The sequence below is a fragment of the Chenopodium album genome, chromosome 16 (genome assembly GCF_948465745.1).
Source record: "Chenopodium album chromosome 16, dcCheAlbu1.1, whole genome shotgun sequence".
Classification (NCBI taxonomy): domain Eukaryota; kingdom Viridiplantae; phylum Streptophyta; class Magnoliopsida; order Caryophyllales; family Amaranthaceae; genus Chenopodium; species Chenopodium album.
In genome coordinates, this window is record NC_137849.1 from 31043147 (window position 1) to 31067027 (window position 23881).

Consider the following 23881-nt stretch of genomic DNA (forward strand, 5'->3'; position numbering starts at 1 on the left):
CTGCCGACACCCCCTAATTCCAACCTCACCACCACCGCACCCCCAAAACTAGACCCACCAACACGCAGACAAACCCAGGCCACAAAAACCACCCACTCAACCTGAAACCAAAAACCCCCAGTTAACCCGAAACCACCCACTGAATCCGAAACCACCGGAAATCAAACCCCCACTCAACCAAAACCACTGAAAATCAAACCACCCATCCTAGAACCACAAAAGCCCTAGCCCATTTTGAAACCTCCCCTAAACCCCCACTCATCTCGAAACCAGAAATCCCCACTCAACTCGAATCCATCGGAAATCAAACCACCCACCCCTCAAACCATTAGATCTAAACATTTATCTTAGAGAGAGAAGTAAGAACACCGTAACAACAAGCGGATGTGGCGGTTAGAGGCGGCTATGTTGTAGGTGGTGGTTAGAAATGGCGGCAACGACGTCTATTCGAATGAGTTATTGGAAGATGAATCTGATGATGGAATGATTTGTTGGGTTGGATTTTTTATTGAATTAGTATGGGTTAATTGGAATTGGGTGAGAATAGTTATGTTAAATAAGTGAAATTATTAATTTAATGAGTTGTAATTAAGTTATCTAAGTGTGTTGTTAACATTATTAGTAAGGGTATTTTTGTAATCTTATTTTAAAAAATTTACCAAAAAAGGAAAGAAAATGAAAAGTTGCAACTAATTGGAAACACTCTAAAATGATAAAAGTTGCAAGTAAATGTTAACAGAGATAGTAATTTAATTTCAATAAAAATAAGTTGAAGTGAACGAGGTTTTAAACCCCATCAAATTATACTTTGTCAAATAAAAAAAACCACTTAACCAAAAAGGCAAAAACTGAAAAACTTAACAAAAAAAAAAAAAAAAAAAATTAGTTTCCCTTTGCCAAAAATAAAATCGATACACCGCTAGAACCACCTAGCGATTTGGTTTCTGGCACTGAATATTCCTTCCCGGAATTCCACGCTGCTCAATCTCATTCATCTTTCCCACTTTCTCTCTCCTCTTCACTCCTTTCTCTCTCTTACTTCTACCCTTCTCCCTTATCAATCTTGGGTTTTTCTCCAATTTACTCAATTTCAACTGGGTACTTTTAGCATCTTCGGAATTCATTCGCCGTATTCATTTTGGAGGCTCGGGGCAAAATACGACAAACGGGTGTCGCAATTGAATGATGGGTGATGGTGGGGTTGCTAAAATTGAACGAAAAGAGTCAATTTCAGATGCTAGTGTTGTTGAAGAAGAAGCTGAGACTGATCCTGCTTTGCTCAAGAATACGCCCTCGAATATTCGAAGATTAGCTGATGAAATCGAGCAATTCGAAGGTCGAAGGAAGTATCTTGCCCAAACTAGGAGCCCTTCTGATGGGGGTGATGTTAGGTGGTACTTTTGCAAGGTTCCTTTGGGTCTCAATCGTGAGTATCTACTTTGATCATTTTTATTACAAGTTTTTGTTAATCATGTTTTAAGCATTAATTGTTGTTATTATAAATATAGGATGTATTGTAGTGTCAAATGATCATATAATTATTTATATTATGAGAACATATGGTATATCATGTTCATAATCTATTATTCTATTAACTATATGATCAATTTTGTTGCCCAAGTAGTAAAAATATTTGTTATTTTAATAATATGTGAATTGAATGTACATAATGTTATAACGTTTGTAACATATGGATTAATGTTGATGATTTTGAACTTTATGTTCATTAATGGTGATCCCGGGTGTAGAATATGACTTTCACATACCTAAGATCATGTCATTTTCCACCTTGGTGTAAACTTTTAGACTGGCACATTCTCCCCTGTGTCAAGTTCATGTGGGGAGCGGATGGAGAGGAGAATGTGAGAGGGTGTAATTTTTACACCAGGGTGTCGGATGGACACAATATGATGTGTATAAGATCATAATTTAGTGGTGTTATGTTGTTGTTTGGTAGTTGTGTATGTATTTATGAAATGTATAAGGTTCTTAGTTATTGATCATATTGTTTCTGTTAAAGCTAGAACTAGTGACTTCGCTTTTAGATTCCAGTTAGCATTTGTATGCTTTTTAAATTCAAGGTTTTGCTTCGGTGACATTGCTTCTGATGGGTAGTGGTTGGACAGAGTTGGCTGCCTCGATTCCACGTGCGGAGGTTGTTGGTAAAGGAGAGTATTTTCGCTTCGGTATGAGAGATTCACTAGCGATAGAGGCTGCTTTCTTGCAGGTAAGGTGCCTGTTAACTTGAGTAGATGATCGAATGCCTTCAAATTTATTATCTGATGTCAAATATCAACCTTTTATGTTTGCCAATTGTATGTGATATAATGCATCCCAGGAGCCTTAACTTCTTTTGGGACTCAGGTGAAAAATACTTTGTGTTAGTAATAATTGTACTTATGACAGAATGTCAATGAAGGTAGAAAGGCCCATGTGTTGTTAGTTTGTTGTATGGTGTATCGACTGTGATTAGTTGATTACTCCCATCAGTGTTAACTATGAAGATTAGGAGGCATGAATTCACATTTCAGAGTCTTAGGCCAAAAAGTCTATAAATTCAAGGAAAAGAAAAGACTATCTCATTATATCTCATGTGGCTCCAATTGCACAGCAAGCTTTGAGAGTGAATTTTCTTTCCTGATGTCACAAATCTTTTCATTCAAACTTCTGCTGGGTTACAATGCTGTTTGCATTGCCGTACCCTGATGCCATAGTTGCCTTTTCTCTTTTGGCTCTTAACTTTTGCATACAAACTGCTTTTCTAGAATGTATCCTTTTTTGTTTTTTTGGCAACAGAGAGAAGAAGAGTTGCTGTCTTATTGGTGGAGGGAATATGCAGAATGCAGTGAAGGCCCGAAAGGACAGACTGGTCCAACTACTGTAGCAGATCTACATAAAAACCCTCTAACATCTGAATTATATGTTGTGGAGGAAGAGAGAGTTGGAGTCCCTGTGAAAGGTGGTCTTTATGAGGTATTAGCTTCTTCAGTTCTATGTGCATAAATGAATCAACTGCAAAGTATACTGTCTGCTATGTAGCTGGTTCTGTGATTTAGGTCTTTGATAGGATTATAATATCTTGAGTTATAAGTCTTATAACCTAAGTATGTTTCATTCTATTTCCCTATCCAGTATGTTCTCTACAGCATAGAGGAATTAATAAGTAGTGGCTAATTCTCATAACAAAAAGGTGGAGAACAGACCTACATGAATTGTTATTAAAGTCTTGCTTGTGGTTGACTTTGTTTGTCACTTTTTCATTATCGACACTAGTTCACCTGGTACAGTGCTTATTTGTTTACTGGTGTATTTCATTGATTGCACTTCTTGTGTTTCCTTGAGATTCTTTATTCTTTATGTTCCCTTGAGATCTTCTATTTCTTATGTCCTGGAGATACTCTATCTCTATCTACATCCACATTACTTGTTACCTTGGCATGTCATCTACTAGTAGTTAAGTGTTCATATTCCTGATGAGCTTTTGTAGTTGAACCAAGCAGCTGAGATGGTTTTGGGGTCACATGTGGAGATGGTAATGACCTCTGATATGAATGAAGTTTTACAAATTCTATGGAGCTTTGGAGTTTGGATTGTTTTTTGGGTAGTATCATGCTGGTCGCCTATTATTGACTACCTAATTTGTGTAACAAAGATGCCATAAGAAGATTTTATAGCTTATGAGCGATGGATACAAGAAAGATCTAGCTAATTAGTTGTCCTTGAAGTGCAACTCAAAATTTAAGGGGAGGAGAGATTGGGACAGTATTGACAATATTAGATTAATTTTTGTTATAAGCCTGTGCCTTGTGGGTTTAAGTTTTTCGAGGGGGCAGTCCACTGGATTTTATCTTTCCGATAAAAGACCATATATATACACACATAGTGAGGTGTGTGTCTGTGTGTTTTTCTGACATTAACAGGATTAAGGAGTTCTTCATGAAATCTTATCAAATTCCTGTCAGTTTTTGATGAATATTGAGGGATTTCTTTGTGATTTGAGCACACTTTGATTCTTTGGTTATTAAATTTGATTCTTGGTCACCCTTGGATGTACTAATTACCTCAGGTAGATCTGGTGAAACGGCATAGCTTTCCAGTGTACTGGAATGGTGAGAATCGGCGTGTTCTAAGAGGTCATTGGTTTGCACAAAGTGGAGGACTTGATTGGCTTCCTCTTCGGGAAGATGTTGCTGAACAGTTGGAATTTGCATATCGTAGACAGGTAATCTGCCTGTTCTGGCTATACCTGTTTATTTTATTATTTTCTTAAAAGGTTTCTGATTCTTTGACATCCTCTGTTTGTTGTCTTCTAGCTTTGGTAGTAATTTGGAATATAATTTCCTTTCCAGTGATAGATTATTTATCTGAGCAAATTCTGCAATTGGTTGCCAGTTGAAAGTGCATGAAACTTGTTAAATATTTGGGGAGGACATACATAACATCTAAGTAATATTCATTGCTTACTTGGGTATTTAGATTTATGTCGTACATCAATGCTTACCCTTGTGCTTTATTCTATTTGATGAATGAATTGAATATTTGTTAAATATTTGACACGCTTTAGAAAGAGTGTTAGGCTGGAGCTGTTTCTTGGAAGTATTTCTGTAGATAACACATAAAATATATTTAAATAGCTATCAGGGCAGTTTAGCATGTCTCATGACCAGTTTCTTGTTTAAAGCTCATAGCTTATTGGTTTATTAAGGCAGATTGCTGATGCTACCAGTATAGAGAAGTCACAAGTTACCAATATCATTTCTGTTATACAAATTGGCACATTAGGATATGAGTGCATTTTGTTTTAGATAGTGTATTAATTGGGTTTTTTTATTTTTTTATTTTTATTTTTTATTGTACTGTGTCCTTTTTTAATCACAACGTTGGAGATTTAACACTATTCACACCTACTTCTTTGACCGTCTTTTGTGTTGTATACGTTAGGAATTACATAGTCAAGTGGAGTATTGTTAGATTCGTCTTGATTTATACTTTCAAAAGATTTAACTTTTTATTATTTTTTCAAAAGTATAGTTACAGATATTAAAGGTATAAATTGTGTATAACCAAGTGTGAAAACCCCAACGTTGCAATAAAAAAAGAACCGAGGAAGTATATATATTTTTTGTTTCTTTGAAGATTTACTCTTCAATATGTTTATGTCAATAGCTATATTGCTATAAGCATCATGCAAAAGAATAAGTCCACCTGAACCAATCTTCATTAAACAATATAAAGCTAGTCAAATCGTATTTCGGGGCTAAAGCTATGTTTTTTTCTTCTTCTTCTTAATCTACTCTTTTTTCTTTGGACACTGCCCCCTCTTTATAGAGGTAGGTAGCTTAGTTTTGTTATAAATTCGATTACTGAAATGAGTTGCTTTCTTTGTGAGCTATTGAGGAAATTTCTAGTGATTTCTATTTTGTGGATATAAAAGGTTGGTATCAAAACCTTTTCTTTTTATTTTCTTTTATTTATTTTTTTCTTTTTTTTTACATCTTCATCATTCTTTAATACATTTTCAAAAATTCTCTTCAAGATTGAAATGATTGATTGAATTTGTTGTCCTAGTGTTTGGTTAAGTATAGTGATTTGACAATTTTGATATGGTTGATTTTCCTATCTAGGTTTGGCATCGGAGAACATTTCAACCATCTGGACTTTTTGCAGCTCGTGTTGAATTACAAGGCTATACCCCAGTATGATATTGTCATGAGTGGAGAATTGTTTCTTACATCTGAACTCAATTGTAATTATTTCTTGTTGATATGCAGGGACTGCATGCTCTCTTTACTGGAGAGGATGACACTTGGGAGGCGTGGCTGAATGTCGATGCTTCAGGCTTTTCCACTATCATCAATTTTGGAGGAAATGGTGTGAAGCTAAGACGAGGATATGCTGCATCTCCATCTCCAAAACCAACACAGGTTCCATTTTATAGACCCCCACCCCCCCACCGTGCGTTTTATCTTTTAATTTTAGAAAAACCTTATGCTTAGAGTTACTAAAACTCCCTTAACCTAATTATCAATTCACTAGAATCTGGTATGGAGTAATGTAGACAATTGCTGACTTGCATATTGATTTTTGAAACATAAAGATAATATCTCTCACAACACTAGCAGCAGTTTTACAGCTTCCAGTGAACAGCACAGCATTCCTCTGGGCTATAAACAACCTCAGTAAAAATAACAATCACCAGCTGACTTTTAGCATCAGATTTCCTCCAAAACTTCAAGATCCACTCAACTTCCTCATCAAATCTCTGGCAGGTTTAAGAATATGAAAAAAGCTCAATAATCTGCTCCAAATCAGCCTAGAAAACTCACAGTTAAAGAACAAATGTTGCACACTCTCATTCTCTTTCAAGCAAAAGAAGCATCTAGGGTCACAAGAGATATGCCATTGCAATAACCTGTCCTTTGTGACAAGTCTATTCCAAAGAGCCAACCAGAGTATGAAAATACTTTTAGGGGAAGCAAAATTGTTACAGACAACTCTTTTCCAAGTCATCTTAGCAGCCTGAGGTCTCAAAGCAGCATAGACTTTTTTGATCTTCATTTTGTTGCCTTGAATAAATCCATCCCATCCTCCTAAATCATTCACCACATCTCTACAACTCAGAATTTTCTTTAAGAACCAAGAGCATTTAGCAGGGATAGGGGTAGCAATTTTTATGCTTGAAATAGTAAATATGAACCCATTTAACCCATAAGTTATCAGCTTTGTGAGCAATATCCCAAAGAAGCTTTGTGATAGCAGCCTTGTTCCATTCAGGGAGAGAAATAAGATTCCAGCCACCACAAACTTTAGGAAGGCAAACACTATTCCAAGCAACCAAAGACTTCCTAGCAAGAGCCAGTCCAAAGGAAGCACCTGAATCTAGCTTCAATCTCCTTCAGAATCTTCTTAGGCAAAATGAAAATTTGAGCCCAGTATGTCTGAATACCAAAGAGAACACTCTTAATTAACTGAACAGCATAAGAAAGGTGTCTAGCCATCCACCCTTGAATTCTTGCAGTAACCTTTTCAACTAGAGGCTTACATTGAGAGATAGTAAGCTTCTTAGAAGAAAGAGGCACTCCAAGATACTTGAAAGGAATGGAACCTTGGGAGACCCCTAAAAGATCTCTAAGCTCAGCCTTAATATCAGCAGAAACTCCACCAAAGTAGACTTCACTCTTATCAAGGTTAGCTGAAAGGCCTGAAGCTTTAGAAAACTTAGAGAAAGCATGAAAAAGAAGCTTAACAGACTGTCAACTCTAGAGAACATAAGCAAATCATCAGCAAACATTATATGAGTTAGGCAAAGCTTTTCACATCTAGGGTGAAAATTGAAATCAGGGTTCAAGCTAAGCTCATAGAGACATCTGGATAAGTATTCCATAACAATAGCAAAAAGAAAGGGGGACATAGGGTCACCTTGTCTCAGACCTTTCTTTGCTTCAAAAGGAGGAGCAGGAACACCATTAATAAGAATAGAATATGAGACAGAAGTGACACATTTCCAGATCCAAGCAACAAAAGTCTGGGGAAAGCCAAGTTCATGAAGAACAGTCTTAAGAAAATCCCATTCAACTGAGTCATAAGCTTTCTTCAAATCCACTTTAATCATACACCTAGGAGTAATAAATTTGTGATTATACCCCTTAATAAGCTCAGTAGCAAGAAGAATATTATCACCAATGTGCTTCCCAGGAATGAACCCTGCTTGAGCATCATCAATGACATCTCCAATAACAGAAGCAAGTCTAGCAGTAATAATCTTGGAAATGAGCTTATAAACAACAGTGCAACAAGCAATGGGCCTAAAATCCTTAACATGAGAAGCATTAGGAACTTTAGGAACCAAAGTAATAGAAGTGCAATTCCATTGCCTTTGCAAAACCCCACTCTCAAAGAAATCAAGGACACTAGCATAAATATCACCTTTAACAACATGCCATACTCCCTTAAAAAAGAAAGAATTAAAACCATCAATACCAGAGGCCTTAGAGTTGTCAATACTCTTAAGAGCATCATCAATTTCAGAATGAGAAACAGGCTGAATAAGAAATTGCTCAGCAGAAGAACTAAGCTGCTTACCTCTTCTCATAGTGACCAAATCAACAGCAGGAAGACAAGGAGCCTTGGTCCCTAAAAGAGACTTATAAAAGACAATAATTTCATTTGCAATAGCAGCAGGATCCTTGAGCAAAACCTGACTAGAATCAAAAATAGAGTCAATCCTGTTCCTGGATTGTCTAGTTTTCATCACTGAAAAAAAGTAGTGAGAATTGCCATCTCCAAGTTTAATCCAATTAATTCTGGATTTCTGCTTGAAAATGCTTTCTTGCACATCAGTCCAATGCTTAACAACTGCAATGGCATCAGCTTCTTTAGCATTAAGATCACTGTCATCTGGATTCTAAATAATCAAATTCTGAATGTTCAAAAGATCATTATGAGCCTGATTAATCTTGTCAGAGACATTACCAAAATACTTGCAATTAATAGATTTGATACCAGCTTTAACAGCTTTAAGCTTCTGCCAAACACCAACACTACTAGAATCCCAAGAATGAGAAACTGTGTCTAAGAACTCAGGATGATCTGCAATACAGTTCATGAATCTAAATGGCCTCCCCTTTCCAGCAGGAGCAGGACAGATATCAATAAGAAGAGGACTATGATCAGACAGGGAAGGGGCAAGGTACACAGTCTCCACATGCCCATAAACATCAAGCCAGCTTTGGTTACCAAAGGCTCTATCAATTCTAGTAAGGGTCCTAGGATCTGAATGAGCTTTATTTGACCAAGAGTAAAAAGCCCCTTTACTCTTAATCGATCAAGCTCATCAACAAAATTCTGAAAATCCCTAGTTTCATACTCAGTAACAATATTACCATGAATTCTATCCTGAGAGTGCAAAATAGAGTTAAAATCACCAACACATAACCAAGGAATCAGCTGCAAAGAGATATGTTTAATGCCTTCCCAAAGAGGAAGTCTATCATGAATAGAGTGCAAACCATAGACAAAGGTGAGCTGAATCTGAGAAGATAAGTCTTTATTGTAGACAATAAAATGAATAAACTGCTCATGGATTTGCACAATGTTAACTGTAACTTTGTCAGCATTCCAGCCAACCCAGATCCTGCCCATAGGAGAGCAGCAATAGTTACAAACCCAAGTCCAGGAAGGGCCAAATTTCTTCTGAACTCCACTACTATTCTTAATTTTTACTTTTGTTTCTAGAATTCCAAGAACATCAACTGAATGAGAGTGAAGAAGCCTCTTTACAGAGGCAACTTTGCCAGGGTCATTCACATTCCATATAGAGAAAATCATGTAGCCAAAGGGGGATTAACCTCACCCCCGATTGGATTGATAGTAAAACCACCAGCACCTTCTGATTCATCTTCAATTAAAGCCACAAAAGCATTTGAAAAAGATGGCTGATTAACTCTAATATGCTGACTCTTTGTCTTTCTACCAACTAATCTCCAACCTGCATCTGAGTCATTTAAAGTAGTAGAGACACTTGGAGTGATGACAGACTGCCCATGGACTGTGCAATCAGCATTAGGAACAGTAGCAGGAACAACAGGTTTAGCAACCCAGGCTTGCTTCTTTGTCACTGGCTGCTTAGGAGCTGCAGTCACTGGTTGCTTGGGTGCTGCATGCTTAGAAGCTGCTGGAACTGTGACAGAACAGTCATGGCCCACTTTATTGCATTTAGAGCAGAAGGGTGGGGTCCATTCATAGACTACCTTAAGTTCCAGAGTTTCCTTCAAAGGGCTTTCCACAAAAACAGACTTAGGCAAGGGCTTGGTAACATCAATCTCTATTAGAACTCTAGCAAAAGAGACTCTTAGTTGTCTTGTAGTACACTCATCAGCACAAATTGGAATACCAAGCAAACTTCCAATACGACTAAGAGTTTCAGGACCCAAGTTTAGGAACTTAACCTATAATGGAACAGTTCTCAAAATCTCAGCTCCAAAATCAAATTTAGAGCTCCAAGGTTTAATGATTGCTGTTTTCCCATGAACATATGTGGACCACAGCAAAGAATAGTATCCTTATCACTAACTGAGAAACAATTAATAATAAAGTACCCATCATCATGCCAAAATATGTCTGGTTTTTTCACATCAATCCATTGTTGTGCAATAAAACGATGGACAGCAGCAATAGTAGGATAATAGCCAACAACATAGAAAACTAAAGCATTAGACCATTTCTTATTACCTTGCATAAGTTCAGAATCCTGCAGTTGAGCCACCTGTTTCCCATCTTGAACCATCGGGGCAACATAAGACAGGGGCGCTCCCTTAGCAGTCAATTTCCCAGAGAATGAAGTAGGTCGATCTTCACCATCTTTGTGTGGGTTCTGTTCCGGGGGAGGTATAGAATAAGTATCAGGAATAGTTGGATCAGATCGATGATCAGCAACTCCAGCATCCAATGGAACAGTAAACCCAGAAACCCTAGGTACTGTTCTATTGGAAATCGAAGAAGCTGGTCTAGAAATGGCCTCAGCAAATGCTTGATGTGTGTATATCAGCTTTGTAAAGGTTTTTGATCTTACTGTGACTGTTATACTAGGCCACGAGCTGCAAGTCATCTGCATTGCCTGCCAAAGTGGTTTTGATTTTAACTGCTCATTACTGCAATTGTGATCACACCCAAGATATTAAAACCCTAGTTTTGTTTTCTGTGTTATTGGGAAGTTGAGTTCAGCTCTCTGTATATGATTATATCAACCTCTTGTTTTTTAAGATTTCATTTTTTTGTAGGATGAGCTGCGTCAGCAAAAAGAGGAAGAGATGGACGACTATTGTTCTGAGGTACATGCCTTTTTGCTTCTTTTACCCCCCTCCCCTCAACCATGAAACAAAAGACAATGTAGAAAGGAGGTCTAACTTGTACTCTATCTTAGATATGGTACTCTATTATGTGGATGCCTTAACGGAGTGTGATGTTTAGCAAGGTAGCAAATGAAGGCTTTATTTGGGGGTGCTCTACAAAAGGCCTGATTGCTTAAGTTTTTCTCTATGACTTACTATGTACAAGTTGTTAGATGATTAGATCTTGTAAGGAAATCATTAATGAGTATATAAATTTCTGACACCATCAAAATTCCCCTGCCATTGGGTTACTTTATCTTCTGAATATAGACTGCCAAGCGGATAGTGCCTCTATCCTCAAACAATGCACTTCTGCTGTCATATTTTCTTTTGTGTCTTATGTAACCTAGGAACAGTTGCTGCCATGTTCTGCTCTGTGCCTTTTAAATTAAGCTTATAGGCCATCGTGACTATATTCTGGAATTTTTTTTGGAGTAGCTTGTTCTCTTGACCTGGGAAAGCAAGTTTATGCTCTTGCATGTCCAGTAGCCAAGTACTTCTGTTATAGCAGCTATGGAATCAGAAGAAAAAAGGGGTGTAGAGAGGGGAGAGATTGATGTCTTGATCTAGGGTGAAAATTTTTAAGTTGTTTGTGCAAATGAAATTTAAGGAATATGCATGATCCCCCCCCCCCCCCCCCCACGCGCGCGGCCGCGCTACATGATTCATACACGCCATATCTTTATTCGGAATACTTATTTATTCATCTGAACATTGTTTCTCTACAGTAATATAATTATTTTGAACAGTTTTCCACTCGGTTCTTGATCATTTTTTACTTCCTCCTCTCTCTTTTCTCGCAGCTTGGTGACATGTGATTTTGGGTATATGGATTTATTTATTTATTTATTTATTATTATTATTATTAATGTCATTTTTGTATTTTTAGGTTCCGGTTCGCCATCTAGTTTTTATGGTTCATGGCATTGGCCAAAGACTGGAGAAATCTAATCTGGTTGACGATGTGGCAACTTATCGCCATATCACCTCAAGTTTAGCTGAAAAACACCTGACATCATATCAGCGTGGCATTCAGAGAGTCCTCTTTATTCCATGCCAAGTAAGTTTAATCATTAGGTGTTTGTATGTTCTTATTATGTCTTTCTCATTGTACTTCTCTCTGTTAATCTTTAGTTTTGATTTTTTTGTTATGGACTTGGGGTGGGGAGGATGGCAAGTGATTGAATTATACTTTCTGGAATCGATCTAGGAATTTTGTGGGATGACCTTGCATTTTAGCACTTTAGAAAAAGCCAAGTTATTGTAAGTTTAGCAAGATAATTATTCAGACGGTATCATGAATATATATATATATATATTGTAATAATGTCATATGTCACATTAAACAACTCAACTGCCCTTATAGTTGCCTCTATCTTTCTCAGCCTCTCCCCTCCTCTTTCTCTCTTACTCATGGCTGTAGGTCTGAGTCATTCCTCCCCATTCAGGTGGCCTTCCCTTGAATTAGGGCAGAATTGGATCTACAATGTTTTGCTGATGATCTGCATGTGCATACCCTAAATATATTTTTTTTTGCATACCCTAAAAATTGTTTTTTTGTTTTTAAATTTTTTTTTTCCCTAAATGCAGAAAGAAACTATGCAAATGGCTTGCGTTTTGCATTCAGGTTTTTGTGAACGTATATATCCTTTATTTGTTTGGCTTTTTTCCTCTTGACATCATTTTTTTTTTATCATTTTATCTTCCCTTTATTATTTCATTTTCCATCTTCTGCAACTACTCTCTGTCCTTGCTGTCGCAGCACTCATCTGCCCCTATTGCTTCTGTTGCTCCTGCTGGTGTTGCATTTTATGCTGTCGTCACCTGCTGCTCGTTGTTTCTTGCTGTTGTGATGTGGCAGTGACCGCTTGTATTTCCAATTTCTATCTGCTTCTCTTGTCTCTCTCTCCTGTTGTTTGAAACCCAATTCAAATAAGTTTTGTGAAGTTTTTTCCGTGAGATTTTCAAAAGCAGTGGCAAGAAGGGAGGCTCAATTAATTACTCCTCATTTTAAGCAAAACAGTAAGATCTATATATAAAATTTTATAATATTATATAAAAGTTAGTAGGTCAAAAGTACCCCTTAAAAGTTAATCATACCCTTTTACATTTTTTGTGCACCCTGGTTGTCACAAGCTTTGATGGTTCATGAGTTTGTACCTATAAGCTCTCATTAACAACTTACCACTGTTTTTGCGTCTAACTCCCCATAAGCTTCAATCCTCTTGTCAAATTTTGACATAAGTTACTTTAGGCCCTAGCTTTTCTCAATTCTCTTCAGTGTCGCAACACGGAAGTGTCAAAATATTGTTTCAACTAGACTAGGAATACATGTAAAAAGGGTATACTTGCAGCTTTGATTTTTTGGGGATGGAATCAAATTGCTTCTCTTTGTTCAAATATTATCTTGTAGGAAGACCATGGGATGGAATAGCCAAATTACTTCTCTCTTATTATTTGTGATGCAAGCAGCTGTGGTTTCTAATGGGATTTCTTTGTGAGACTTGTGACAAAAACAGCTTAAGCTTTTAGCTGTGCTCTGTAGTTGCATTGTTTGTTACTTGCATGTTAGTTAGAATACTTTTCTTGCCTGCACAGATTATAATTTTGATAAGTGGGTCTTAGCTAAATGAAATTTGCATACTTGGCTTTTGTCTATTTCAGTGGAGAAAGGGTTTGAAGCTCAGCGGAGAATCTGCCGTGGAGAAAATTACATTAGATGGTGTACGAGGCTTGCGCACTACACTAAGTGCAACTGTTCATGATGTGTTGTACTACATGAGCCCCATCTATTGCCAGGAGATTATTGACTCGGTATTATAGCATTATTCTTTGAGCTCTTTATTAATTCTGTGCTTCTTTGGCCAGGGTAATATGATTCACAAGTCAATAAATAAATGTTTGCTCTTGTAAGGAAGAGTATACGTTTAGCATGCGGTTTTCATGTCACAAATGCACTGCCTCCATTTCTTTCGGAAGTGTGATAATAAATATCCATATTTCAAGTACTTGGTCATGTTGTAAACAAATTTTTAGATACCAATCCAAGTGTTTAGTACTCCATTTCTTGATGTCTCTCTTGTTAATCATCTACCTCCCAGAAATAGCAGAGATGTTAGAGAACTATAGCTATTGTCAAATGTATGTCCTTGTTTTTTAAAGGTAATTGAATGATGAGATTGGTAACCAAATGTTGTTTTTTAAAATTATTTTTAATTTTCCATATTTGAAGTTTGGAGTTGTGCTGGTTTGTAAAATCTGTCTATTATAGCTGACATTATTTTTGTTCTGATGATGGTCTATTCTATAGTAATTAGATTTGAATTCCTTGTTGCTGGCTAGTGTATGCTTATAAGTTATACATATTTATTGTGCTGCATTGGACTTGCTTTTTGTTTTTTTCTCCTGGAATCAATGTCTCTGTGTCCTTATTCCTAACTGTGGGTCTAACTTAAATTAAAGTGGAGTCAGTTTGATGGATAATATAGATGATCTCATAAAGATGGTCCATTGTCCTTTCACAGGTTTCAAACCAACTGAATCGTTTATATCTGAAGTTTCTGAAGAGGAATCCAGGGTACGACGGAAAGGTAGAACTCTGTGAACTTTACTTTCTTTCTCCGGCCTGACTTTGCACTACTTTCCAAATCAATTTGTTTTGCAAAACGTTTTGCTAAAAATGCATGATAAATTTTGTAGGTTTCCTTGTATGGTCATTCCTTGGGAAGTGTTCTCTCATATGATATTCTCTGCCACCAAGAGAATTTGTCTTCCCCATTTCCAATGGAATTTATGTATACAAAGCCTGATAAAGAAGACGAGACATCGGAAAATATTTCTAAATCACCAACTGATGTCAACTCAATGGATGATGGTACTAGAACTTTTCAGGAAACTTCAAATGAAGACAAGTCAGGAGGACATCATGTTTCATCTTTGCCTGAAAATGTTAACTCTGAAGACCATCTAGTTGAGGATATTAGTCCAACTTCCTTTTCTATTAGAGATGAAAGTTCTACGCTGAAAGCGAGTGAAATGCAAGCTGGCAATAAATCTTCGGCAGAAGATGGTCAGGATCACCTTTGCAGTCCTAGTGATGTGTGTCCTGAAGAAATTGGAACCTCGAGTGAATCCTGTGATATCAATTGTGACACCACTGAAAATTTGGAGGAAAATACCAATTTGGATAGTCTCGTGAACCCTGATGCTTCAGAAAATGCATCCGAACCTCTGCAAACGTCAGATACTAGTGATGAACACAAAAATATTCAAGATCTCAAGTCAGAGGTGTGAGGGAATCTAACTTCTGCCTGAACTTTTCATAATTCAGCTTCCATTGTTTATTTTATTTTATTTTAAAAATTTTACACCTTTTCTCTCTATCACTACAGGTTGAGTTTCTAAAAGCACGTGTTGCACAATTGGAAGCTCAACTTGGTTGTAATACTAGTAGCAGGTCTTTTGAAGGTGATCAATGATCTTTCTTCATTTCCACCTTATTCAGTACTCTTCTTATTATACTTCCTCTGCATTGATGTGTCCTAGACTGTTTATTTTATATTATGCTATGCATTATCTCTTTTGCAGGGAGTCACGAAGTTCATTCAGGCATTTCAAATCAAGATGAATCCGAAAAGATTTTGGCTAGTCAAAACGATTTATCCACAAGTTATAAACCTTTTATCAAGTACACCAAGCTTGAATTCAAGGTAATTAAAACTGTTAATACTATTGGTCTATTATATTCTCGTATTCCCATCTGTAAGATCTTTAGTGCAGTCCTTATAAATAAAACCTGTTTGCTATGCAACAGGTACATACATTCTTTGCAGCTGGATCCCCTCTTGGTGTCTTTCTTTCCATTCGAAATGTCCGCATTGGAATTGGTAAGTCCTAAAAGTCTTTGGACTATTCAGATTTTGTGCTTGTAAACTTATGCTAATGGTGTTTTTCCCTAATAATCTATACTTTCCATTCATCAGAGAATAGTATTTCCTTTGTTGTTTATCTAGTAGTTGATGTTGCATAGAGTTTGTTGATCTTCTCCCTTATCGTCGACCTTTTCTTTTACTTCATCATTTTACTATTATAAACTTTTAAAAAGTAGGTAATGGGTGCGAATCCTGTCTGATACAGCAATGATTATAGAAATTCCCCTTCGACCAAAAGATTCTTTTAGCTGATTAATGAACACTAAAGACCTATGTATTTTGAAAAACAAAGCTATTTTGGGTTGCTGTTTAGTTTAATGCTATATTGCACTCCTGTATTTGATTTTCAGTGTGACTTTTTTGTCAATGTTAATTTTGGACCATTGAGATTGTCTCATGCTGTTGTTTTAGAAATTTCTAAGTCAGAATTCTGTACTGTGCAAGTTAAGAAGCGTAAAGGCCTTATCGCTCATGTAAGATGAGATAAGGGCTAACGAATAAGTTTAGATAAGATTTAATAAGCTCAAATAAGATAAGGATTGATAACATAAGATATGGGTTAATCATTCCAATAAGGTCTAACAAGACTTAATAATAAGGTCAAATAATAATGGTCCAGTAAGATACAGGCTGATTAGTTATGATGGTAAGATAAATGAAGAGATTACTAACCTAACTACACAAAATTTCAACTGTCGTATCTTTTTATCTAATGCTTATTTTGGGTTATTTTATGCTTGACTTTGGGGAGCATCAGCCTTTGTTGTATAGGATAGGGTTGCATACATTTTTATCCTCCTTGGAACTGCAATTGCTTTGTATTACTCTTTCTGTTTTCATTGCATTTGTAGGGTTTCACAGTTTTATGTATCGGCTCTTGTAGGTGAAGGGAAAGAATACTGGGGGGAAGAGAATATAAATGAAGAGATGCCTGCTTGTCAGCAGATGTTCAACATCTTTCACCCTTTTGATCCTGTGGCATATAGGTAATCTCTACCTTCTTATTATACTTTTAAAATTAGACTGCTACTCAGACATGGTGAAATTCATTGTTTACTGGTTTTGACAAAACACTAATAGGCTGTAAAATCTATTTCAATTCTGGATGCTGCATGATTACCCACTGTAAAAAAGGTTATGGCTTGAATGTGGAAAGGGGGGCAAAGGGACGGGAGAGACAAAAAGAAGGCATAGAGGGGTTGGACTATTGTTTGGATAGGATGCTTATTGTAAGATATTTGTAACCATTGTATGATCTGGTTAGAAATCTGTTGATGTCCATATGGCTTTTAGGCTGCAAATTCTGCATAGTTCAGTTGTTCATTTTGTGGATGATTCAATTCAGGAAAACTTCTTTGCTTTGTGTCTCATTACATGCCCATCTAAATGGTTCTACTGAAATATAATCTGATCTGTTTAAAGATAACCCTTGTGAAATTGTACATGTACACCGCACAAATCTCTAATTTTGAGGTCATACTCGTATTTGCCACCTGACATTGAGCTGGTAAGAGCGAGTAAAACTGTTCATGGAAGTGTCTCAGAAAAGCTCATTTTCTTTGAGAGAAAGGAGGGACAAGGTTGATTGTTGTTTACTTGTATTTTAATATTGTTAGATTCTAGGAAGAGCCAATATATCTACTAGTAATAGTAGTCAGAATTTCCTTGCCAGCTTGCCAGCTGATCAAAATTTTATTTTGAGATTATAGATCTGAATCAGGATTTGACCATGAGGTAGGATCAGTATTGAGGTTATTCGCAAGAAAGTGGATGTGGCAGACATTGCAGACAAACTAAGGGAAGCGCCTGCGTTGGTTCGGGCATGTAAGACGGAGACCTGAGGGTGCACCGGTACGAAGAGTGGAAGAGTAGGACCACGGAGGGGTTAAAAGAGGGAGAGGGAGGCTGAAAATGACTTGGTTGGAAGGAGTAATGAAGGATATGAAACATATGGATTAGCATGAGAATGAGGCATTTGATCGTAAGGGATGGAGGAGGAAGATATTTGTGGATGACTGTACGGAATAATCACCTTTGGTTCATGTAGCCGACCCCACTTATAGGATTAAGGCTTTGATTGATTGAATGATAGATCTGAATCAGGATTGAGAGCAAATTAAGCAACTTTGTGTTTGACAGCTTAACTTCACCTCTATGTATAAAATTGTCTAGATCCACAATTCTAATGGTATTCCATTCACTGCCATGGATAATTCTCATTTTTATTTTCTTTGTATGCTGGAACCTTCCATCCCACAAAAGGCAGAGAACCAGAAGATGCTCACTTGATTTAGCTCATTGGTTATGTTTTAAGAACCACTATCTTTTCATGGTAAGTGAAAAATAGGTAATAAGAGAGTCAAAGAGGTTTCCTCTTATTTCTTTGGAGAAAAGGACCAATGGTCAGAGTGCCAGACTGACTTGAGTGCTATAGCTTGTACTTTGACCATTGCTTTCTCGCTTTTTATTGACCAGAATAATCTCTGACCAATTTGTGGCTTTGTAAAAGCTGCTTTGAAAATTATTAGTTATTTAGTTAATACTTGCATTTATTCTGCATGTAATGCTTGTAATTGCTCATTTGTTTATATGATGTATAAACTATTTTTTTTCTGTTGGTCTTATCTCAGAATAGAACCTCTAGTATGTAAAGAATATATCAGCAAACGCCCTGTCATAATTCCCTATCACAAAGGAGGCAAGCGATTGCATATTGGACTTCAGGTGTGACTTTCAGAAAGCATCATTACCTTTTCAATTGCCATTCCTTTTCCCAGTTCTCTCACTCATTGTTCTATTTCTGGATTATGCTATGAATTGCAGGAATTTGCTGAAGATTTTGCCGCAAGATCTGAGTCATTTGTGAAACATCTAAATTCTGTCAAGGTGCGTACTACTGTAGCATTGCCTTGTGCTCTTATCTTTGTGTTACCACCAATTCTAGTTTCTATGATCACTAGATGAATGGTAATTGTTAAATTACATGCTGACTGAGATCAAAGTCAAGATGAATGCTCTATCTTGTTGTACTGCACTAATTCTCTGCTATGAAATTCTCACTTTTTAGAGGTGCGCACTTATCGATGCTTTTGCTCATAATTTTGATATTTATTTTCTATAAGCACCCCTCCAAGTTTGCAACCTGATAAAAGAAAGGAAGATCAAGGTCCATTGCTAATGTACAGAAGTACAGAGCTGATGAAAAATTACCTAAGGGAAACCTGAACTGAATTCGCGCATAGTCTTCTTTCCCCCTTGTCTAAATCCCTTTGAAAATAGCTTTGGGTTTGTGTCAAGGTTGAGATTTTTTTTTTCTTTTTTTGAATAGAGGTTGAGATTGGTTGATTCAGTACATCAGTTGGACAATAATATTAAATTAAAGAATGGATTCAAGGAAGACAATTTAAGAAGGAGAAATTCCTTAAATGAAATTGATATCCACATATATGTATAAATCAATGACATGCTTGTAAAATAGTAGGAACTTTCAGTTTCAATTTTTTTACAGCATTGGCGTCAAAAGTTAAACATTTGTTTATAAACATTGGTTTCAAAAATGCTAAATCTACTCTTAAATGTTCAACCATTTTTTTTACCAGCTTTCCCTGTAGACTAGTGGTATGAGTGTGAACCTCTAAACTATAGGTCCAGGGATCAAGCATTGGTACCATCCTCTCTTTCTCTATTCTTGAAAAAATGTTCAACCATTTCTTTGCTCTTAATGAATTTCCCAATATGGCCTTACATATTCAGCTAAATTATCAAAATACCGCATTATATACGTTTCCCAAGACAAAACTTGTTAATGGTTGATTAACAAAGTGAAGGGTGTGTGATTAAGGGTAGGAGAGAGGAAGGAGGATTATTAATTAATGGCCACCACTACCAATTGCCATGGCCACCCTGACACCACCTACCAGCAGCAACATCCACACCACCCACATTCAACTACTTGCCGCTACCCCGTAACCACCACCACCTTATCCTGTAACCACCGCCACCACCATAACACCGAAACCCCAACGACCACCACCTGAAACATACAAGCCAGCGAAATCCCGAAACTCCCACCACCAGCGAATTAATTGAAATCTCGAAACCCCACCTTGCATTCATCCTCTTAGTAGCAAATCGGAAGTCACCCCGCGAAAGGAACCCAACCTACCTCACTCACCGTCCTTGTAGGGCGCAGCGAATCGAATTCCACCACGAACAGCAACCCTTCGATTTAGATCTATTTTCCTTTCGCTTTTCTAGCATCACACACTATTTCTCTCTCTTTCGATTCGATCTGAGATCCTTGTATTGAGACGAAGAAGAATGTGATTGGTGGTGGTTTCAGCGGTGATAAAGAAGATGAAACCTAGAAGATTAAGAAGATGGTGTTGGTGGTTGTAATGGTGGCCTTGGTTTCGGTGGTGTGGTGTCGAAGGTGTTGGTGGTCTGGTGTGGTGGTTTTTATGGTGGTCGGTGATGATGGTGGTGGTGGCATCGTGGCAGTAGTAGGCAGGAGAGAGGAGTTGTTTAATTATTAATGTTAATCAACTTAAATTAGTAACTTAAATTATGCTATTACTTAAACAGGGGTATTATAGGAATTTCATTTAAAAAAACTTACCAAAAAAGGAAAGAAAAAATTTGTTGCACATAATGTAAAACATCCATTTATGGCAAATGTTGCACATAATATGTAACAGTCTAACAGAGGAAGTAATTGATATGTACCTGGATGCCCTCTTTTAAAATAACTGTAAATGGTTTAGAGCCCACCTGATTGCTAAATCCTGCCCAATTAGCAAGATGTTGCTTCAGAAGCACCACAACTGCAATTAGATTTCTCGTGATCTTTTTCCTCTCGATCTCTCCAGTCAGAGACCTTCAGTATTTTTGTCTATTCAGAAGCATAAGAATTTTTCTCCATATCCTAGCAGCAAATCTACACTGAAAGAATAGGTCCTCCAATTATCATGATTTTTTTTTTTTTTTTTTTTTTTTTTTTTTTTTTTTTTTTTTTTTTTTTGGGAACAAAAGAGAGGTTCTAATTTCTGAGTATTTATGTAGTGACTAAACTATGAGTTTGATGATTTGGTATTTGTGAACATTATTATAGCAATACAAATTGGATTTAATAATGGATTATATCTATAAAAGATAGTGGTATGTTTTGAAACACATGTGACAAATTGAATTTTGCGGAAAGTTAGTAGAAAATCAATCAAACCTTAATTCCATAAGTTGGTCAGCTACATGAATCAATGCCAGTAGAAAATATTTATCATAAATGTTACAGGAAGGCTTTGAGTTAACTCGTGATGATGTTCCCTTTACCTAAGCTGTCTTTTAGAAATAGAGAAAAGGGGAAGTTATTCTGCTAGCAATCCCTAGTAATTCTGGTATTTAATCGTATTTTTTGTATTTTTGTTTAAGCTAAGATGAACACTGAATATAGGCAGGCGATAGTTCGTATTATTAGCTAATCAGTGTAATTTACAAACTTCCCATATTCAAGAGGTGGACATTGCTCCCAATGAGTTTCTCTTACGACAAATTTCTGTCTCCCTTTCTTACTACCTTTCTCTTTTTATGATTACAAAGAGCCTAACAAAAAGCATTACTACATAACACACTGCATAATAAGTTCTCCTGAAATTCAGCAAACTTCCATTTTTTTGTTTTTTTTTTTTTTTTTTTTTTTTTTGCATAAGCTGATAATTGCCTCTTCATTAGTAATTATCAGTAATGCCCTTCTACTTCCTTCTATAATAATTCATCAAATCAGGATCATTGAGTTGATCCTTGCATATTTCCTGTTTATGAATAGCTCCAGTTCTCATATTAATTTTGTTAATGTTGCTGAGCCCCAATTTCAGTTGAAAAGGTGATCAGTTTAGTCCTTGCAATCTTTCTGTCTGCTGAATATTTTATTGCAATATCCAAATCGTTTGTTCTCTGGAGGAATTCCACTTACCCTTCATTTGTTAAACCATTTTATGTGATTGAGTTATTTGATTGTATGCATCCTTGTATCTGAGTGCTGTTCTGGATAAGAACTATGGGTTTTACAGAAGTATCATTGTTTTGGCAGGTTCAGGTGCTTACGGTTTGTCAATCAAAGAAGGACAGACTCGAAGGTAACTGCAGATTTTCTATATTCTGAATATAGGCCTTCCTTGCCGGTTGGACGAGGATATTCATCGTACAACCAGTAAGGTACCACCAAGTATTTTTTTTTTTTTTTTTTCCACATTAGATTACAATGTGCACCACATGGTCAAAGTCTTGGTTGAGTTGGTTCTACCATGCACATTGTACTAGCAGTTGCACATGTAAAATTGCCCTGGTTGGACTATTAAACAAAGGAGCCTCATAATTTTTTTCAATTGTTCCTCCAATGGCTACTTTTCTTTCTGTAATTATTGGACATATTGCAGAAGAGGAGGAGGATGTCAATGAAGAAGTGCGATCTTATGGTTCTTATATGATGGAGAGATTAACTGGGAGTGAAGATGGACGAATCGATCATGTTCTTCAGGTCTGCGTACAGCATTTTTTAGCCCCCCTCTCAAAAAAAAAAAAAAAAAACAGATGTGTACTCCGTAGTTTTAGTAAATTTAAGTATTAACGTAGTTTTATGGATTATATAACTCTGAAATTTCAGGGATGTCTTTAAGTATTAACGTAGTTTTATGGATTATAGAACTCTGAAATTTCAGGGAGTTCTTTTTCATTTGGGAAATTTTTTTTATAAAAAAAAAGTAAAAAAAAAAAAAAAAAAAAAAAAAAAAAAAAAAAAAAAAAGGGAAAGAGCTTACAAATTTTTAGAGTATTCCTAAGTAGTGAATAGTAGTATAAGTGATTATTTTGCACATGTTGGTTATAGTTGGGAACCTTGGGATTGTTTTTAACCAAACTTCCTTCTTGGTCGTAAATTTAGTTTTTCTTTACTGTAATTACCCCCTTTGGACTGCTTCTTGCATTTCTTACTTTTGATACGGATTTTCTTATGAATCTTGCAGGATAAAACTTTTCAGCATTCATATATATCAGCTATTGGAGCACACACGTATGTTTCCAATCACTAGTATTAAATGCAGCATGTTATGAGATTTGTGCATGTTATGTTAATCACTTTAAATGAGTTACATGTATTCTGTTATATCTGCAGAAACTATTGGCGCGACCATGATACTGCACTGTTTGTGTTGAATCATTTATATCGAGACATTCCTGAATACCCTGATCAGCCAAAGCATCAGAGAAGCAAAACAAAAAATGACAGTGTCTCTAATAGATTGCCAGATCCAAAAGACATTGCTGAAGAAGAATTGCCATTAACATTCTCTAGCAGCAATCTGATAAAAAATTTGCCCAAGAAAACCAAGACATCGCGGTAGAGTTAGCTATGTAGAACTGAAGACTCTGACCAAGTTTACATTAGGAGTATAGATATTGCATCTGTGTGATAACTATAGGGTTTGAACGCTATAACTGGACATAGAAGGAAGGCACAAACTACTTGGGAGTATTCTAGTGTTGTTCCTGTTGGTCAATGCTGTGTACTCGAGTATCCATTGTACATAAAACAAGTTTATGTAGCCGATAGATGTATTATGTCCAGAATTTCAGAACGATAAATTAACTCGTCTTGTATATTCCATGTACAGCCACATAAATACATAATTATGCTTGTATTCTATGTATGGTCTATGTATGGCTGAAAATTTTCTGATCAATGAACATAATCGACAGCTGATATATTTGTGTTGTGATTCTCTACACTGATCACCACTCTCCCTCATCCACCAAATGGTTCTTTTTTTTTTTTTTTTATTATCATCGTCTTTAAGTCACATTGAAGTCTGCAACTCTACCACGGTAATTTGCATTGAAGTTTTCTTACCAGCGATGAATAAGCTTACCTTCCCTAAACATTCTATGTGAAATTAAATTTTGTAAAAACTCTTCAAATACTTAAAAACTTGTTCTTGGTTTTTTTTACCTTGGAATCTGATTATTCCTTGTTTTGGGATAAAAAAATATTAAACTGTACTATCTTTTTTT

At 36.4% G+C, this 23881-nt stretch overlaps 1 protein-coding gene across 4 annotated transcripts; it reads left to right on the top strand.

Moving 5' to 3' along the window:
- Positions 1-856: 856 nt before the first annotated feature.
- On the top strand, positions 857-23589 carry LOC145586361 (phospholipase SGR2-like). Of its 4 annotated transcripts, none has more exons than XM_081643178.1 (21): positions 857-1426; positions 2127-2227; positions 2797-2973; positions 4067-4222; positions 5625-5696; positions 5772-5924; positions 10779-10829; positions 11779-11949; positions 13554-13703; positions 14414-14479; positions 14589-15176; positions 15281-15356; positions 15477-15598; positions 15703-15775; positions 16704-16806; positions 18451-18544; positions 18644-18706; positions 21906-21951; positions 22252-22352; positions 22837-22883; positions 22986-23589. In XM_081643178.1, the coding sequence occupies exons 1-21, from the start codon at positions 1183-1185 to the stop codon at positions 23212-23214; spliced, it is 2883 nt and encodes a 960-aa protein (XP_081499304.1). In that variant the 5' UTR covers positions 857-1182; the 3' UTR covers positions 23215-23589. The 4 variants fall into 4 exon arrangements, 2 of the variants coding, with proteins under 2 accessions (XP_081499304.1, XP_081499305.1); XM_081643179.1 differs by having other exon boundaries at positions 1293-1426; positions 2116-2227; XR_014100926.1 differs by lacking the exon at positions 22986-23589 and having other exon boundaries at positions 21906-22030; positions 22837-22854.
- The last annotated feature ends 292 nt before the right edge of the window (positions 23590-23881 follow it).

Excerpts from the sequence above, each read along its gene's own strand:
- LOC145586361 (XM_081643178.1), top strand. The coding sequence starts at position 1,183 with ATGATGGGTGATGGTGGGGTTGCTAAAATTGAACGAAAAGAGTCAATT. Across the intron at positions 4,223-5,624 it reads AATTTGCATATCGTAGACAG|GTTTGGCATCGGAGAACATT; the intron begins GTAATCTGCCTG and ends TTTCCTATCTAG. Across the intron at positions 10,830-11,778 it reads TGGACGACTATTGTTCTGAG|GTTCCGGTTCGCCATCTAGT; the intron begins GTACATGCCTTT and ends TTGTATTTTTAG.